General features: G+C 46.0%; 1 protein-coding gene and 1 pseudogene across 1 annotated transcript in view; both read left to right on the top strand.

Moving 5' to 3' along the window:
- Positions 1-9,178, top strand: part of LOC147960410 (uncharacterized) — a 33,417-nt gene extending 24,239 nt beyond the window's left edge. The window contains exon 4 of the mRNA XM_087533335.1: positions 9,127-9,178. Within this exon, the coding sequence (XP_087389461.1) occupies positions 9,127-9,178 (52 nt within the window). The remainder of the gene's footprint in view (positions 1-9,126) is intronic.
- An 82-nt stretch (positions 9,179-9,260) lies between these two features.
- LOC147960409 (uncharacterized) lies at positions 9,261-10,326 on the top strand (annotated as a pseudogene).
- The last annotated feature ends 9,020 nt before the right edge of the window (positions 10,327-19,346 follow it).

Genomic DNA, 19,346 nt, shown 5'->3' with positions numbered 1-19,346 from the left:
CATCGATGATTTGATCGATGCGAGGGAGTGGGAAGGGATCCTTTGGGCAAGCCTTATTAAGGTCTTTGAAGTTGACACACAGGCGCCAGGATTTGTCCTTCTTTGGTACCATCACCGGGTTTGCTAGCCAATCTGGATGTTTTATTTCTTTAATGAATCTGGCTTCCAGTAGCTTGGCCAGCTCCTCTCCCATGGCTTGTCACTTAGGTTCAGGGAAACGCCAAAGAGTCTACTTGACTGGCTTGAATCCTTTTAGAATATTAAGGCTATGCTCGGCCAATCTGCGTGGGGTTCCTGGCATGTCTGAAGGATGCCAGGCGAATATATCCCAATTCTCGCGCAGAAACTTCTGTAGTGCGGCGTCTACAGCGGGGTCTAACTATGCCCCAATGGATGTTGTTTTTGTAGGGTCCATTGGATGGACTTGGAATTTAACTATTTCGTCTGCTGGTTTAAAGGAGGTGGACTTGGATCTTTTGTCTAGTATCACGTCGTCCCTGTCCACCGTGGAGCGCAGCGCGGTTAACTCCTCCGCCACAAGGGCTTCGGATAATGCCTCGAGGGCTAGTACGGCTGTTTTGTTCTCGGCGCGAAGTGCTATGTCCGGATCACTAGCTAGAGTGATAATTCCCTTGGGTCCGGGCATTTTGAGATTCATGTACCCGTAATGGGGTATGGCTTGAAAAATCGTGAATGCCTCCCGCCCTAGAAGGGCATGGTATCCGCTACTAAACGGGGCCACTTGGAATGTAATTTCTTTGGACCTGTAATTTTCCGGAGTGCCGAATACCACATCAAGTGTGATTTTCCTAGCGCAACGGACCTCCCGACTAGGGATGATTCCTCGGAAGGTCGTACTGCTTTTCTCAATACGGTTGATGTCTATTTCCATTTTGTGGAGAGTTTCCTCATAAATGAGGTTTAATCCGTTGTCGCCGTCCATGAGCACCTTAGTGAGCCGAAAGCCGTCCACAATTGGACTGAGGACCAAAGCGGCTAGTGTTCAGGCTGTTCAGAATTTAGGTTCGTCACTGGCATTGAAGGTGATAGCTGTGTCACTCCATGGATTTATTGCTGCTATGTGGCAGACTTCGGCAAGGCTGCGGAGTGCTCGCTTACGCCTATTATTTGAGGCGAAGGTCTCGAAGACCGTTAATACTGTGTTGTTATCTGTGGGAAGGTGCTCTGAGGTATTTTGGGCGAGAAGATCCTCACCGCTTTTGGCCACCTACCGGAGTACCCAACATGCTCTAAGGCTGTGTGTCGATATGGTATCCGCTGTACTATGGATTTTGCAGGGCCGTTGAGCCATCCCTCCAATACAGTTCCACGCCCTGTAGTGGGCTTTTGCTTCTTTGTAATTGAGTCGGGCTACTTATGAGAGTGCACCCATTTAGTTCGGACTGGGGGTTTTGTCAGAGCCGGATTATCCAAAAATTGTGTTTGGATTTTCCAAGCACTTTCCATCGCACAGTATTTCCATACTATGGCCACCAAGTCAGTGAAGTGTGCAATGTCACGGAGACTTATGGCGTTTTGGACTCCCTTGTACGTGCAATTGTTGCAAAAGAACAAAATTGCATCTTCCTCGAGACAGTCCTTGACCTTGTTCATTACAAGGAGGAATCTGGCCCAATAGTGATGTATTGTCTCTTGGGGCGCTTGCCTAATGTGAGAAAGATAGTTTGTATGTGGGTGGGTGGGTGGGTGGATTTAAGTCCAGACCATGACCCAATCTGTGATCCAGGGGCAGGGGAGTTTCCGATCTTGGAAGTTCGGGCTCCGGGATGTTGCCTTGTGGGTTCGGTATGTGGCTTGATTCTGGATTCAGGGTTAGGGCGGTGTCCTCCAGTGAGCGAGTATCCTGTTCCGAGGGCTCGGGAATCCGGACATAGTTCGTCCTCAGGATAGAGGGAGAATCGCCGCATTGCTCCTCCACCACCGCTATCTGATGGGTGACCGGCGGAGAGTTAATCTCCCTTTGGTCGGGTTTAAGCCTGATCCGATCGTAGTCTGTAGTGACTCCCAGAGCGGCAATGCGATCCAAGAGCTCATTCAAAGAGGAGAGCTCCCATTGGATCCATCTGCTCGGCAAATTTTGAGCCGATCTGGAGACTATTTTCGATGACCCAAGAGGTCATTGTCGGCGCAGCGGCCGAGCGGGCAGTCATGACGAAGCCGCCTAGTCGGAGAGTTTGGCCTACAGCCAGTGCTCCCCCAGAGGTGATGTTGTCCTTGACAACGAGGCAAGCCATCTTCCTTACGATGACGACACAGTGGAACTCTCAATGAAAGCACCAATGTCGGTGTCAAAACCAACGGATCTTGGGTAGGGGGTCCCGAACTGTGCGTCTAAGGTGGATGGTAACAGGAGGCAGGAGACACGATGTTTACCCAGGTTCGGGCCCTCTTGATGGAGGTAATACCTTACGTCCTGCTTGATTGTTCTTGATGATATGAGTATTACAAGAGTTGATCTACCACGAGATCGAAGAGGCTAAACCCTAGAAGCTAGCCTATGGTATGATTGTTTGTTGTCCTACGGACTAAAACCCTCTAGTTTATATAGACACCGGAGGGGGCTAGGGTTACACAAAGTCGGTTACAAAGGAGGAGATATACATATCCGTATTGCCTAGCTTGCCTTCCACACCAAGTAAAGTCCCATCCGAACACAAGACGAAGTCTTCAATCTTGTATCTTCATAGTCCAACAATCCGACCAAAGGATATAGTCCGGCTGTCCGGAGACCCCCTAATCCAGGACTCCCTCAGTCTGCCTGCGGTTTTCGGCCCGGGCATGGTTATGGCTGTCGTGCCCGGCTAGATAGACGTCCTCGCGCGTCGGAGCACGCCCCCGTGATCCGTAGATCGATCTGGTCTGGCCCGCTTTGTTTTCCAAATCCTGCCGCAGGTCGTAAGTATATTTCCGAGCTGTTGTGTCTCTACCATTACGGAGAGGTAGTACAGGCTGGTATTCGGCTTGAGCTGCCGTTTTGTCATGGCCATGTGGTGGTCGGTCGGCTGCGTTACGGGCTGATGGTACAGGCACCAGCGCCCCGTCGTCGAATTGAGGTAGCAGCTTACGCTTTGGTTAACTCTTGGTTGGGCGCTCGAGGCCATATTCCTCGGCTGCCAGGACGTTAGTCCACCTGCCGTTGAGCAGATCTTGGTCAGCTTGAAGCTACTGCTACTTCTTTTTCGTGCTCCTTGCAGTGGCTATTAGCCGGCGCCTAAAGCGTTCCTACTCAAGGGGTTCCTCAGGCACGATAAAGTCTTTGTCGCCAACGCTCACCTCCTCCTCGGAGAGTGGAAGATAATTACTATCCTCCGAGTCTTCGTTTATAGCCTCTTCATCGAGGCTAATTTGCCCATCTTCCCGATCGTCCTGTTCGGAGGCTGGCTCGATGGGGTCTTCTTGGTCTTCGGCGTCGTCCGGAGTATTGATGTCTCTGGTGCCGGTATTGCTATCTTTTCCACGACATGACTTAGAGCAGCGCCACTGACGTTGGTGCTTTGGTTGTATCTCAGGAGGTGTATCCTCAACTGGATTTTTCTCGTTATCGCCGTTACCCTCTTTGGGTGTATCCACCATGTACATGTCATACGAAGAGGTGGTCGTCCAGCGTCCGGTAAACGACGGGTTTTGGGCCTGTTCTTCTCCGGCATCGTCGTCCATACGGTCCATGTCTTCGGAGCCGTAATCGAGCATGTCAGTTAAGTCCTCGACAGTGGCTATGAAGTGAGTGGTGGGTGGGACATAAAATTCCCCGCTCTCAGCCCCTAGTTCGGGTTGGGCGTAGTTCGGACGTTGCCCCTCTGTAATGATGAGGGATCACATTAAGTCCAGAGCCTCGCTTAGAGGCAAGGTTCCGCCAGGAAGAAGGGAGTTCGTGGAGTACGACGGGGAGGAAACTCCTTGGCCGAGCTCATACAATGTTGACTCTGAGGGTTCAGGGTAAGTCTTCGAAGAAGAGTTTGGCTTCATGATGATTGCCGGTGACGCTGCTTCCTCCGACTCTCCTGTACTAGGCTTAATAGTCCCAGAGAGTCCGTCGGGCTCGGGAATCCCATCTTCAGACCTGGAGGGGCGCTCTGGATCTAAGGCCAGAGTGGAGGTTGGGGCAGTGAACCCTTGGAAAATGAAGTCTCCTCGGATATCAGCAACGTAATGCAGATTTCCAAAACTAATCTCGTGGCCTGGGGCATAGCTGTCGATCTGCTCTAGATGGCCAAGCGAGTTGGCCCGTAGTGCAAAGCTGCCGAACACAAAGATCTGGTCGGGGAGAAAGACCTCCCTCAAGACAGCATTGTTGTAGATGACTGACGAAGCCATCGAACCTTCTAGCAACGACACAACGGAACTCTCAATGAAAGCATCAATGTCAGTGTCAAAATCGGCAGATCTCGGGTAGGGGGTCCCGAACTGTGCGTCTAAGGATTGATGGTAACAGGAGATAAGGGACACGATGTTTTACCCAGGTTCGGGCCCTCTTGATGGAGGTAATACCCTACGTCCTTCTTGATTGACTTTGATGAGTATAGGGGTTACAAGAGTTGATCTACCACGAGATCGTAATGGCTAAACCCTAATTGTCTAGCCTATATGATTATGATTGTCTCTACGGACTAAGCCCTCTGGTTTATATAGACAATGGAGGGGGCTAGGGTTGTACAGAGTCAGTTTACAGAGAAAGGAATATTCATATCCGCACGCTAAGCTTGCCTTCCACGCCAAGGAGAGTCCCATCCGGACACGGGAGGAAGTCTTCTATCTTGTATCTTCATGGCCCATTAGTCCGGCCCACATCACATAGCCCGAACGCCCGAGGACCCCTTAATCCAGGACTCCCTCACCCCCTCTGGTGTCTATATAAACCGGAGGGTTTAGTCCATAGAGGCAACCATAATCATACAGGCTAGACATCTAGGGTTTAGCCATTACGATCTCGAGGTAGATCAACTCTTGTAACCCCTATACTCATCAAAGTCAATCAAGCAGGATGTAGGGTATTACCTCCATCAAGAGGGCCTGAACCTGGGTAAACATTGTGTCCCCTGCCTCATGTTCCCCTTGATCCTTAGACGCACAGTTCGGGACCCACTACCCGAGATATGCCGGTTTTGACACCGACACCTCGTGCTTGGAATGTCGATCTACTCCGTAGATTCTTTGCTTAAAGTAATATTTGATGTTGTAATCTTGTTAAAAACTTTGCCGAATGAATTTCAATGAATGGAAATCTTTCTTTCATGCATTTTATTTGATCTATCAAGAACCATGCTCCACTCGGGCAATGTAGAACACTCGGGGGCTACGCCCGAAGGTTATACTAAACTCAAGGGTTGCATTCCACTCAGACATTGCATCACACTCGGGGGCTATGCCCAAGAAGTATGCTACACTTGGGGACTGCACCCCAGTCGGATGCTAAAAACACCCCAAGTTGGTGTAAAACCTATTCCGAGTGAGAGCATACCTCTTGCCTCAAGGCTTAGTTGCAAACCAGTTTTGCCTAAGTGTAAAACCTATCCGAGTTGGAGCATCCCTCTTGTCTTGAAGACTTAGTTGCAAACCAGTTTTCCCTAAGTACAATACCTATCCGAGTGAGAGCATACCTCTCACTTCGAAGACTTAGTGGAAAACAAGATACACACTAAGTAAAATATTGGAAGTCAAAACATCCAAATGTATTTGGCCAATTCTAACTGTCAAAGTAAACAGACAAGTCTTAAGCAACATAAGTGCACGAGCTCCAAGATCGATCAAGTTTAACGATTACACAATAACTTGGCATCCCGAGGCAAATTTATTCGGACACCAAGTTTTCAAGCTTTCCCACTACCATCTCCAGCATCCTTCGCAAGGGTGGCTAGATCGATAAAAGTGTTTAAATCGATGACCTCTACAATCTGAGTGGGGCATCAATTAATGAGCGTCACTAGGAAGTCCTAAAACTTGAGGTTCTTCATGTTGGCAACCTTGAGGGACTTCAACTTTTCATCGTCAACATCCTTGAAGTGGACACGAACAAGTGAGAGAGCCACGAGGTACATATTTCTTCTAGGAATCCACTCAGCTGGGAACTTATTTCAGTCAGTCAAGTTGAGACTCCACATCCTCCTCAAGATCTTCCCCCAGGAACAACGTGTTTTTGACCTTCGGTTTTTTGGTCTTGACGCCGATCATTACGCCAGGATGTCAACGTCGGGTTTTTCGGTCTTTGAAACCCTAAGTGATTTTGGGGCTACGATTCTCTCGCCAGAATAGATCGGAAGACCTACTTGAGAACCGCTACTCAGAACATATTTACAATAAAACCAAGTGGTTTGCCACATCTTTATAGTGTCGGGAAAGCTAATGGCCGAAAAGACACTTTTTCCCTTAAGATGGATGCCTAACCTGCCGCATAACTGGATGACATTAGTCCTCTCCTCATCCGGGGAAGACTTTTTTCATGGTTTGGTAGCTACAGGAGAAAATGTGCTTAAACAAGGCCTAGTGATGGTGACACCCAATGAAATTCTAGCACAGGGAGACAAATGTCGACAAATACACTACGTCATTCGTGGGGAAGATGATGCAGCTGCGCCCTAAAGTAGTTCGAAAAACCATGAAAGAAAGGGTATGATGGCATGGAAAAACCTCGACGGGCGTTCATGAGATGAGGAGCATGCGCTCTTCATGATTCGGCATAAGCTCAATTTCGCCCGGCTCAGGAAGCCTCCACCCCTGCTCCGGAATGAGCCAGTTGGTGACAAGCTCGAGCACCTGCTGCTCGGTCAGCTTTGACGGCAGCGAATTGCCTTGAATCTAGCCAGGCGGAGGGGCGGAGCTCGAAGTCGAGCCCTTCCGCGCTTCCTTATGATTCTCCAACTTAGAGGTCCTCTCCTTCCCCATCCTTTCAAGCAGTTCAGGCGTCGAGTGGAGAATGGGAGGTGAGTTCGATGAAATGACTGGAAAGGGAAAAGGGGATCTGAAAAATTAACCTAGCCTCCCTCTGTTTTATACCCTCGAGTAAATCTGCCCACGCAAGCCATGACCGTCGATCCAAGCATCCGACGACGCCTGCAAACTTCGCCGCACAGAGAAATTGGGACAGTTGGTGCAATTTCGTGCGAAAATCGAGGCGTCACGCCCACCTACCCCATGATCCGCGGAGTTTACTCAGGGGCGTGCTCGCGAAATCCTGATCATGAGAATTTTGCCAATGATTAATTTGATTGATACTTGAAGGATATATTTCTAAAGATACACACTCGGTCCGCCCGAGATCTGTTGGGACGTCCTCGCTCACTCAGACAGACGTTCAAAAATTTCAACTGTAGTCATCTTAAGGACTGCTATAGGATGAGATCAACGCACCTCTACAGATTAATTGGCCCTTCTTCTAGGCTCCAAGGCATAAATTTCATGAACTTGGACATGGAGCCAGCATGTGTCGGCATTCCTCTAGGATGACGAGTGGCATCTTGTCGAAGAGTCATACCACACACTAGCATCGCTGCTCGGGTTTTCATGGCACGTTCACACTCGGACCACTAGTCGGTCTCCTCCAGGAGATGTACGAGTGCCACCAAGTTTTCCCTCATGGTCACATATCCTCGATTAGTCGGGAAGCACCTAGTCTAGAATCCGTTGTAGTTCTTTTTAGATCTCAGCTGACTAAAGCTTGACGATGGAGCTCGAGTACCTATTTAGTAATCGGGACAAATCAAGTCTTTAGTGAATTTCTTCTACAAAACTTTGAACAATTCGACGGCTAATATTGGGGTCACCTACTATGGGTAGGGTCATAGTACATGCATCTTGGATCTTACATCGGGCCCCACATCAACAAGCATTAAGACCTCCAGGCCACAAGCACATTCAAATGATCATCAAGCTCATTCCATTCGGATGTCATTCATCCACTCAGACATAATTCGTCCACTCAGATGCTGGCTATCCATTCGGAGACCGTTCCATCAACTTGGCTACCCCACCAGCACTCGGACAAGGGAGATGAACAACCAACATGGAATCTGGAGCATCCACAGGCGCGCGTCTATGAGTGTTACTAGCAATCAATGTTTCAGTTAGCAATAGTAATGCTTGTAATAACCTTGACTCATCAATCCCCCTATAACATAGCAAGACAAAGGGGAAGCACACTCTATATAAGCTACCCTGTAGCACTTTGACAGGGGTTCGCATTCTCTGTAATCTTCCATATGCAAGGAAAAAACAGGTCCACAACTCGAGACGTAGGGTCCTTAACTCCACCGTGAGGGGCCTGAACTCATAAACTCTTGTATAACATCTTTGCCGTAGCAAGACCACACTCCTTTACCCTACCCCTCTTCTACTGTTAGAATCGTTCCCACGGCAGCTGTGTTGCTGGACAGGGTGGCCATGCGTATGAGGTGGTTGTACGGTATATGGTTTAGGATTTTTTTTTTGTTTTTAGTTAAACGATCGAAATGTCGACCTTTTTATGTAAATTATGACCTAATTTTAATGAAATCCGCCATGTTTGCATGATTTTTGTCCGGTTAGTTTAAATAGTTATTGAAATGTATGCAGACAACATTGGATGGCTGGCTCCCGTATCGTTGTCCGCGGACTGGTCCCCTTGTTTGCGGACAGATGCCAGATCAAATTTGTGGGTCAACAATGAAGATGCCCAGTGTGTTCTGTTGTGAAATGCAGCTACCTCGGGTATATCCCTCGGTTTTTCTTGGACTGGCGTCATGCCAACCTCCTCTCTTTCTTTCACTTTCCAGTCTCTTCTCCAATTTTAATCTATCTCAATCCCATCTTGTTTTCCCTTCTCCTTCTCTTCCTTCCCAATCCCTGTGAGCTCCTCCTGTTTCTCTCCATCTGCCAACATGGATGGCACTAACAGTCAAGATAAGGGGCAGTTAGAAGAAACGGCAGATCGGATTACGCTCCCCCAAAATCTGCAGCCTTCTGCGGGGTTGCTGGAATGGCAAGTCAGATCCACAGCGGTTCCTTCTCTGGAGTTCAACATGCAGGCTCTGTCTATCAAAGAGCCAGAAATTCTTCAAGTGCAGGCAGAGCAGGAGATGCAAGAACTAGGGGAAGATGCAGAGTATAATATTCTTATGACTCTTGCGTCTACAGGAGGCCCTCCCAGAGTTCTGTCATTGCAAGCAGTGCAACAATCCATGGCTAGAGCGTGGAAGAACAACTACTACGGGATTTCTTAGTTTTCAAGGTATATCCTTGTGGCTCATTTCCGTTCTCTAGATGCTGCGATGTTTGTTATTACTAGACAACCGTGGAGCATGGGATCAGATAATTTTCTGTTGGAATGGATGGATCCAGAGGATGAAATAAAAAGTATTGAGGATTACCAGTTTAGCTCAATATATGTTACTGTCAGAGTTTATGGGATACCCAGAAGGTTCAGATCCAAAGCTTTGCTTGGTTCCATTCTGGAAAGTCTAGGTGAATTGTCTGAATTCCATCCAATAAATCAAGCGATGTTATTTGCTAGACAAGAGTACATTTGGGGTACAATCAAATTTTAGATTCAAAGATCAGTTGGAGATAAGGTGTGGGTCACATTCAACAAAGATTTAGCTGGTTGGGCTTATCTTTTCTATGAGAGAATTGGCAGAATCTGTACTTTTTGTGGAGTGATGTTTCACAGTGTGCAACATTGCAAGATCAGAAACAATATTCTCATGTCAAGGTGTAGAATTAAGTTAACAGCAGAGGAAGTAGAGCCTAATAGATATGGAGAATGGATGACTAATGCGGAATTTATTCCACAGAACTCGAAGCAAAAATATGAACTGTAATGCTGACAATTTCTCTTCTTTTAGGAGTCCGCAGCTGGCAAGGTTACAGCGACAGTTTATTGAGGATCCAAAACAGATAGGAAAGAAGGCAGAGCAAACATACCCTCTCTCAAAGAAACATAATGACATGTCTGGAGGGAAGATCAACGAACAAATTATGAGACTTGAAGCAAGGCCATCAGCTCAATCTATCCCTGTACCACTCCATTACAGCCTGCAAGATGACGTTGGTCAACAGTTGCCACAGAAGGATCAGCTTGCTACAAATATATTTAAGGATAATGCTAGTAACACAACACTGATGGCCTCTCATGTTCCTATGTCTGCATCCTCTGTCTCACTTTGTCAGCAAGCTCTTCCTAAAGGAATTTCTCATCCAGAAATCCCCAGTTCTAATAATGTCTCGCCTCCTTCTAAATCCTGTCCTAAGAGAGCTTGCGACTCAATTCTTGGATCGTCTCCTCCTCCAGCAAAGAGGCAGCCCATTTTAGGACAGGAAATTGATGGATCGACTTAGGCTCCATCGAGTGATGTTAGAGTTGTTCTTGTTACTGTGCCCCAGGTTAACCCTTGTCCAAGTCTGCTTGGAGCTCCACCTGCTAGTCAGCTTATACACCGTCTTCAAGATGTACCTGCTGCTACCGTTCCTGCTACCAATCAGACTCTTGCTGATGGAATAGCTTCTTCTGATGGTGATGTGGTGCCCAAATATAGCAGTCAACATAGATCTAAAAGCAGCCGCTGGGATGTTCCTCCCTCAAGGGGGTCTGGAGATACGCGATGACATCATCATGTGCCTCTTCGCTCTTGCACTGGGACTGATGTGGAGAAATGGCACCGTGTTGTTACTCATGTTGGTAGCGGCCTTTACTTGGGTAAAAACAGGGCAGACACTCAACTTGGTGGTTCTTCTCAACCATATGCCAATAAGGATGGAGAGACCTATGATCCATGGCCCATTCGCACACCATCACCGATAAGCAGTGCAGACACAATCAGCTCTCTTCGGGGCAGTTTCTCTCCTCCTGTCCTGGATCACAACTACTATATAGGTGTGGATACTGATTCTCACACTGATGCTAAAATAGCTCAGACTACAATAGGAACTCTAACTGAGATTAGCACCCTTCGCCAATGTAGTACAATGAAACTCGGGCAGGATCATACTAGTCAGAGCATGGGTGTTGATTTAACAAATTGGGCAGCGGCGCATGGCCCTAACGCGCCTCGGGCGCCATGAAAGCCATTGCCTGGAACTGTCGAGGCATGGGCCGGAGCCTCGGCAATGATCGTATGATGTTTCTGGCCAATCTCATCCGTTCCACTAAAGCTTAGGTAATTTTTGAATCTAAAATTAAATCCTCTAAAGTTCGTCCTTGTGATCTTGTTAATCGTTTTGACATTGATGATAGTATTGTAGTTCCTTCAAGAGGATCGTCATGGGGGCTTTGGCTGATGTGGACAGATGAGCTTAAGGTTACTGTTTATAGCACGTCGTTTCACTCCATCCTAGCTAACATTGTTCATGTAGCTTCAGGTGTACAGTTTTGTCTTGTGTGTATCTATGGAGATCCTTATCATCGTCAAACTAGTACTATATGGAATCAGGTTGCCTCTTTTGTGTATGATAACTTAGGAAAGCCAATGATCTGTATGGGTGACATGAATGACATCCTGTATGATATGGACAAGTGCGATGATAATGTTAATCAGTATAGGATGTCTGCTTTTCGTGCTTTAATTAAAAATTGTGGCTTCTTTGACATTGGCTATAGCGGTCCGGCCTACACTTGGCGCAATAGGCAACACACTGCAAATCCTATTTATCAACGTTTAGATCGATGTTTGGTTAATCCGGATTGGTGTGCTTGCTATCCAAATACGAAAGTGCTTAATTTACCTATCATTCTTAGTGATCACGCGCCTATCTTGATTTCCACTGAGGGCCGATTTTATAAACCTAAGCAATCCTTTAAATTTGAGAATTGGTGGCTGCTTGAGAAAAATTTCCATGCTTATGCTAAGGCAGCCCAGAATAGTACCAGGTCGGCCTCTTTTTCTGCCAGGACTTACTCTCTTGCAGGATCATTAAAGAGATGGTGCAGGAAGAAAAAACCTATTCATCGGGAGTTAAAAGACATTGAGGGACAAATCAATCAGATTCAATTAAAGCCTCTTCCCAACAAGATCATACTCAAGAGAGCGCACTCACAATCAGGTATGAGCAGAATCTCTCTAAGCTAAATCAGTTTTATAAACAAAGAGCAAAGAAACCTTGGGCTAAGGATGGAGATAGAAATACCAGATTTTTTCTATCAATCTATTCTTAAGAGAAGAAAAAAGAACACTATTGTTTCCATTAAGAATGAAAATGATTTTATACATTTTAAGCCAAGTCAAATTGCTAACACTTTTGTGAACTATTTCAGATACATCTTTTCTTCTCCTAACAGCAATATGGGCAGACCTTTTCTTGCAACTCAGCCTCTAATACAATCAGATGATTTCACTTATTCCATACCAGATAAGCAGGAAATCTTGCAGATTCTCAAGGATATGAAGCTAAATGCATCACCTGGCCCTGATGGTTTCAATGTGGAGTTTTACCTTGCAACCTAGGATTGGATTGGGGATGACGTTGCTGCCTTGGTTACCATGTTCTATCGTATAGGTATCTTACCCCCACATATTAGTGACACGAATATTGTTCTCATTCCTAAAAAGCCGGTTCCTCAAGTTCCTACTGACTATAGACCCATTAGCCTTTGTAATGTCATCTATAAAATTATTGCTAAATCTTTGTCTAATAGGCTCAAACCTCACTTGCCTGATTATATTGATCCCTCGCAGCAAGCTTTTATCGAAGGGCGTAGAATTAGTGATAACATTATAATTGTGCAAGAAATCACTCATTCATTTGCCCTTAACTCTTGGAAACAACAGGCCTTCATGCTTAAAATTGATCTTGCTAAAGCTTTTGATCGTATTGAATGGAATTTCATCGTTTCGGCTCTCTCACGTAAAGGGTTGCATGCTCACTTCATTAATCTTATCTATGCATGCATTTCTACTCCAATTTTTTCTGTCATCGTTAATGGCCAAGCCACTCAGAGACTCAAAAGTGATAGGGGTATAAGACAGGGTTGTCCTCTTTCTCCCTATCTTTTTGTGCTTGCCATCAATGAACTTTCTCTGGCTCTTAATGATGCTATGGCTGCTAACAACCTTGAAGGCATCATGCTTGGACGAAATTGCCCTCCAGTCCACTCCTTACTTTTTGCAGATGATCTATTGGTGTGTGGAAAAGCTAGCTTGCAGGAAGCTCGTATCATGGCTCATATCATTCACCATTTCTGCACTTCTTCGGGTCAGACTCCAAAGTGGTCCAAGTCTTCTATACTTTTTAGTGCTCAGGTTAACCAGTGTGTTGTCTCAGATATTAAAAGCATCTTTCCTACTCCTGCCATGGATGAGAACTTCACCCACCTAGGACACCCTTTGATTCTCCCTGCCAAGAATAGAACTATTGCTTACAATTTTGTTCTGGATAAATTTATGGCTAAGCTTCCTTGCTATAAAGCTAATATGCTTTCTCATGCGGCTAGATTGGAGCTCATTAGATCTGTTTTTTCGGCCATTCCGGTTTATTATATGTCTAATATTTTGTTCACCAAGAAATTTATTGCCAAACTTTCTGCTATCATTAGAACCTTTTGGTGGACAGGAATCAGAGAAGATAATCCCACTAGAAGTCTTTGTCTGAGGGCCTGGAAAGACATCTGCACGTCAAAAAAAGAGGGTGGCTTGGGAATAAGAAACCTTCAAGCCATGAATCAAGGTCTTATCCTAGCCTCTAGCTTGGAGAATTGCCAACTCTCCCAGCTCACATCTACATCTTGTTCTTAAGTCCAAATATTTTTGGGACTCTTCTTTTTGGACTGCCACCTCTAGCGCTCCAAAATCGGCCTTCTGGTCCTCCATTCTCAAGATGCTCCCTAAACTCAAAGCTCACTCCTTCTATCAGATCACTCAAGGAAAAATTTCCATTTGGAGTACTCCCTGGTGCCCAGCTTGGACTGATATCTACAATCATCTCATTATTCAACCTACAAACTTTACTTATCCTGCTCAAGTCAAAGATCTTCGGCTGCAAGGACAGAAAGCCTAGAACAATGTTCTCATCTATTCTCTTTTTCAAGAACCCACAACCTATGTTATTACTCAAACCAAGATCATTCAAGATGACTGTGATGATATTCTTTGCTGGGATCTCACTCCTAATGGTAAGTGTAACACCAAAAGTACTTACAAACTGTGCTTGCAGGACATTCAAATCCAACCAAGAAATCAGCCTACACAGATTTTTCACCTTGTGAAAGATTTGCTTAATCAAGTCTGCAAGCAAAAGCATATGGTGCCAAGGGTCCAAACATTTCCATGGAGACTTCTTAGAAAAGCCCTTCCTACAGGTTGCAGAGCTAGCCGTTTTTCTAGGCATATTACTAAAGCATGTTGTCGTTGTTTGCAAGCTGAGGATGAAATGCATCTTTTTTTCCTATGTCCGTTTGTGAGAGCATCTTGGTTTGCTCATCCTTGGTATCTTAGGACAGATCTTCTTACAGAGAATCATCATTCTATGCAAAATATTATTTATGCTTTGCTCAGTATGAATCACCCTTATGCATCGATCCCAAACGTTTTCAACTTCTTATGGTGCATTTGGAAATCAAGAAATGATTGTCTTTTTGCTAGGAAATGTACTTTCCCTCATCAGGTACATCTTGTTGCGCTGGCCATGCGTGAATGCAACACTGTCCAAGAGGCTCCTCCTGACAATCCTAATTCTACTACCCATGCTCATATTAACAGGGACAACAGTTTGGTGCTACAAGAAGGCTGCACCATTAGGTCTGATCTTCTAATCTCAGGAGCCAAAATATTCTCTGACGCTTCTTTCAAATGTTCAAAAATTCCAAGTTTATCAAATGGAGATGCAGCTACGGGCATTGGAGTTTTTCTCAATTTTTTGCAGGACAATAGAAGTATCCAAGTTCAGATTCAAGCATCCGCACCACTAACTTCGTCACCTCTACAAGCAGAAGCACAAGCTCTTCTTCTTGCTGCCAAAGCAGCGCAAATCTTACAAGTCGAGCAGCCGACGTTTCTCACCGACAATCTTTCTCTTGCCAAGGCGGCGGCGAACAGGAATGTAACAGCAGATTCCACTCCTTGGTGATTAGAGAATCTCTTGCTGATTTCTACAGGACTACCCAAAATCTACACCCGCATGTGTTCCATATATCTAGAGAAATAAATGGAATTGCACACAATGTAGCTCATCAGGTTCTTAGTCGCTCTTTGGAACTTGTCTATAGTTGTTTCGGTTTAGCTCACAGGAACAAAATATGCCCTGTCATTTCTAGTCTTTCTACCTTAAATTTACAGGGTTTTGTACTCCATGCTATACACTATTTTTGAGTTGAATGAATTTGGCGCTGAGGGCGCCTTTCCCCGTTCAAAAAAAACCCGTAACGTTGGTGCTCAGGTTGGTAACGAGGTATCCACCAGAGAGAACTCAACATCGATCGAAGAGGACTGTTGTTCCCAGAGCCAGTAACGGCACCGGCGGCCCCCTTCCTCGCCACCCGCCACTCCGTCACCAATGGCCCCCTCCCTGCTGTGCTTGATGGCTAGCCACCTTCTCTTCACGGGCTCGTCCTCGAGCTCCTCCTCAGCCGCCCCCCCTTTGGATCTGACTCCGACCGCTCATCTCCTCCCCCCTTGTCTGTCTCACCTGAGATCCATGGTGGTGTTGGTTGTGGGCTTGACTTTCGATCCCCTTGGGCAGGGCGCTCCAGTTGGACCATGTGTGTCGAGTGTAGCCGACGGCGGCTAGCCATGGCAAACGAAGCGGAACAGGAGCACTCTACATTGGGCCGGTGCCGTGTCCCCTCCGCTTCGCGCCCTGTGGTGCACATCCTTCCCCACCTTCTGGCCATTGGCGTCTCGCATCCACGCCTGGATCCATGGCTACTGCTACAATTGCAGTGACCGTGAGCACACCCGCCGCCTCTGCACTGACGAGACGCTCCGCGTCCTATCTGATGCGGCGTGGCGAGCCACCACTTCAGGGACTGCAAGCAGCTGCAAAGTCCCACTTCGTAGGGCGCGTCGCCTCGTCTGCCGCCTACCATCTGTCGGTAGTTGACCATGACCGAGATGCGCGTTCGCCATCGCAAAAATTCCAAGCATTTAGGCTTGGGCTCAAGGAGTCTGAGTGGCTCGCCAAGGAGAAGGCCGCCATTTTATTCTTTCTTTTATTTTTTTCTTCTTCCGAGAAAAAACACGGTGAAAGCCGAGCGGCTTGGCTAGGAGCAGGCTCGTGCCTCCCGGAATCTGGCCAGGTTCCCCTCCTTGCCCTTATTTGACGGTGGCACCACTACCGATGATGACGACGCACCTCTAGCTGCAGATGCATACGCCGAGGAGTACTACCGACCGCACCTCGATGGACGCCAAGGGGAAGGGCCCGACGAGGAAGTCGTAAACTCCGACACCTTCCTAATCGTATTTATCATAGACCGTAGCTAGTTTATCAAACTATCTAATCTAATGTGAACATGTTTTATGTCCGGCTGTACTGAACTTGCTATTCCGATGCTATCGTGTGTGTTAAATTTAGCTATGTTGTGTTGATGTACGTTGCATGGATTTGATAGTTTCATATGAGCAAAGCGGCTGAGGATACAGACAAATGAGGGATAGCCGGGAGCAGTTCGCGAGCGGGACGCGTCCCCAAACAAATGGGCGCTCGTATCAGGCAATTCCGGTTGTAGATGTTGTTAGTGTAAGTACAAAAGGATTGCAAGAACTCCAATCACCGCAAGTCAAATATACACGGATCTCTCGCCTCTTGTATCTTCTTAATACTGCTGCTAGCTAGTAGGTTACTGACCTTCCTCGGTTAGTCAACCGCCCTTCCTTTTCTTTCTTGGAATCAGTTAGAGAAAGGCAACAGCACCAACTGCTCCAAGCCCCAACTCACTCGTGTCCAAAACCATGCACCACAAGGTCCACATCTGATCAGCACGTACCCGCAACCGTTGTGTTCCCCTCAAGATTAAGAGAGTTCTTTATTTGGCCCATTCTTAAAATTTAGTTTCCTTTTTGACTCAGCAAATTGTTTTCTTTCCTATTTAACACTCAAGCTTCACTTTTGTGCATTATGTGACACTTTCATCATTTTTCCTATTCAGACGTGTTAACTGGCACGTGCAAAGACAATTTTGCCTCCAGTGATAGTATGCCATTAGAAAAAAGTATAAAGGAGGGGCGTGAATAAACAAAAAATATGACGAAGTACACCTGTGTTGTGTCCGGTCAGACACATGTGTACATGTGTACGTTCGTGCGGCCATCAAACCAGCTACTCCCTCCGATTCATATTACTTGTCGCTCGAACAGATGTATCTAGACGTATTTCAATGCTTAAATATATCTGTTTAAGCGACAACTAATATAAACCAAAGGGAGTAGCTTTTATTTTTGTTTTTTCAGGGTATCAAACCAACACCACGCGGTAAGTGTGGCAAAAGCAATTTCAAATTGACCCAAAGATGGCATCAAACCAGCTAGCTATTGCGTGTGTTTCCTGTGTGTGCAGCTAGCCGGATCGATCAAGCAAGGGATTTTTTTTCAAAACTATGACGCATTTTATAGCAAATTCGGAAATTATAGCAAATAATGGAGAAAAATCAAAACTAGTACCCCATTGGCCACGCGTAAGCCAAAAAGGGTATTTTCGGCCTCCCTTCGACCGAAATGGACTTTTCGGCCTTGCCTTGGTCGAAAAGATGCATACTTGGGCCGAAAAGACCTTTTTGTCAGGAGTAGGCCGAAAAGTCCTTTTTGATCAGGAGTAGGCCGAAAAGTCCCTTGGGCCCATCTTTTCACGTTAATGGTTGACCGAAGTAGCAGGACTCCACTCTTTGGCTTACGTTAGGCCGAAGCGATTTTTTTTAAATTTTGGTTTATAAATACTATGCAATCATTGCCCATCTTAGACATTGAAAAAATATATTTTCGCGCAACCCTTTTCCCTCAATATTTTCCCGCCACCCGTTTCCCGCCAACTCCTTCCCGTCATATGTTCCTGCCACCCGTTTCCCGCCAACCCCTTCCTGCCATATATTCCCGCCAACCCTTTCCCGCCATACCACAGTATACCATTAAATAAATTCTTCATATTTAAAAAAATCATGTTTCTCAAAATCTTTTCCCTTTTTTTAAATGTATATAAAAATTAATTTTTTATATAAATACATTAGCCAGATGCTATCCTATTTGGTTGGTAACACATATACCCAGCGTGAGGTTAGGTTTTTGACTCCATCGCTTGCGCTTTTATCCCATTTTTTAATATGAAGAATTTATTTAATGATATACTGTGGTATGGCGGGAAAGTGTTGGCGGGAAGGGGTTGGCGGGAAACGGATGGCGGGAAGGGGTTGGCGGGAAATGGATGGCGGGAAAGAGTTGACGGGGAAATATTGAGGGGAAAGGGTTGCGCGAAAATATATTTTTTCAGTGTTTAAGATGGACAATGGTTGCATAGTATTTACATACCAAAATTAAAAAAAATCGCTTCGGCCTAACGTAAGCCGAAGAATGGAGCCATGCAACTTCGGTCAACCTTTAGCGTGAAAAGGTGGGCCCAAGGGACTTTTCGGCCTACTCCTGACCAAAAAAGACTTTTCGGCCTACTCCTGACCAAAACGGTTTTTTCGGTCCATGTACGCACCTTTTCGGCCAAGGCAAGACCGAAAAGTCCATTTCAGCCAAAGAGAGGCCGAAAACACCCTTTTTGGCCCACGCGTGGCCGACGGGCTGCTAGTTTTGATTTTTCTCCACTCTTTGCTATAGTTTCCGAATTTGCTATAAAATACGTCATAGTTTTAAAAAAATCCAAGCAAGGGTCGATTAGTCCGCTGTTTTATACGTGCGTGAGATGCTTCTGTCTATGGCCAGTGTACGTACGTGTGTGGCGTACGTAGCTAGCTTTGCTAGTCTCGGTCGGAAGTCTGTTGCTTCGTCCGTTATCGTTATGGCGAAATCACTAATTAAGAAGTACTCGTTGCAAAGAACACTTCACTTTCTCTGATCACGACAAGTGGCGCATATGCAGCGCGCCATTTGTCGCAACCTATGAGTTTTCTCTTTTTTCGTAGATTCGTTTATTTAAAATATTTTATCTCTTAAACCGTGCGTTCAAATCTCGAACTATTTTCACCATTGGATTCCTCGCGTCAAGATCTTCAAAACTAGATCCCATGTTGATAGGTTTTGACGAACTTTTTTTTCATGAAAAAACTGGACGAACAAAACCGAGCGAAAAAACCAAACCGGGAGCATGGTTTTTTTCCTTTTCGAAAGAGGCATGCCCGTGCCTCTCGCAAAATCACAACCGTGCCTCTCGTTGAAGCAAAACCGTGACTCTCGTGTAAGGAAAAAAAACAGAAAACACGTTTTTTTCCGTTT

Source organism: Triticum urartu, chromosome 7A (genome assembly GCF_056163025.1).
Source record: "Triticum urartu cultivar PI428250 chromosome 7A, HENAU_Tu73, whole genome shotgun sequence".
Taxonomy (NCBI): domain Eukaryota; kingdom Viridiplantae; phylum Streptophyta; class Magnoliopsida; order Poales; family Poaceae; genus Triticum; species Triticum urartu.
This window is presented reverse-complemented; position numbering and strand designations above follow the sequence as displayed.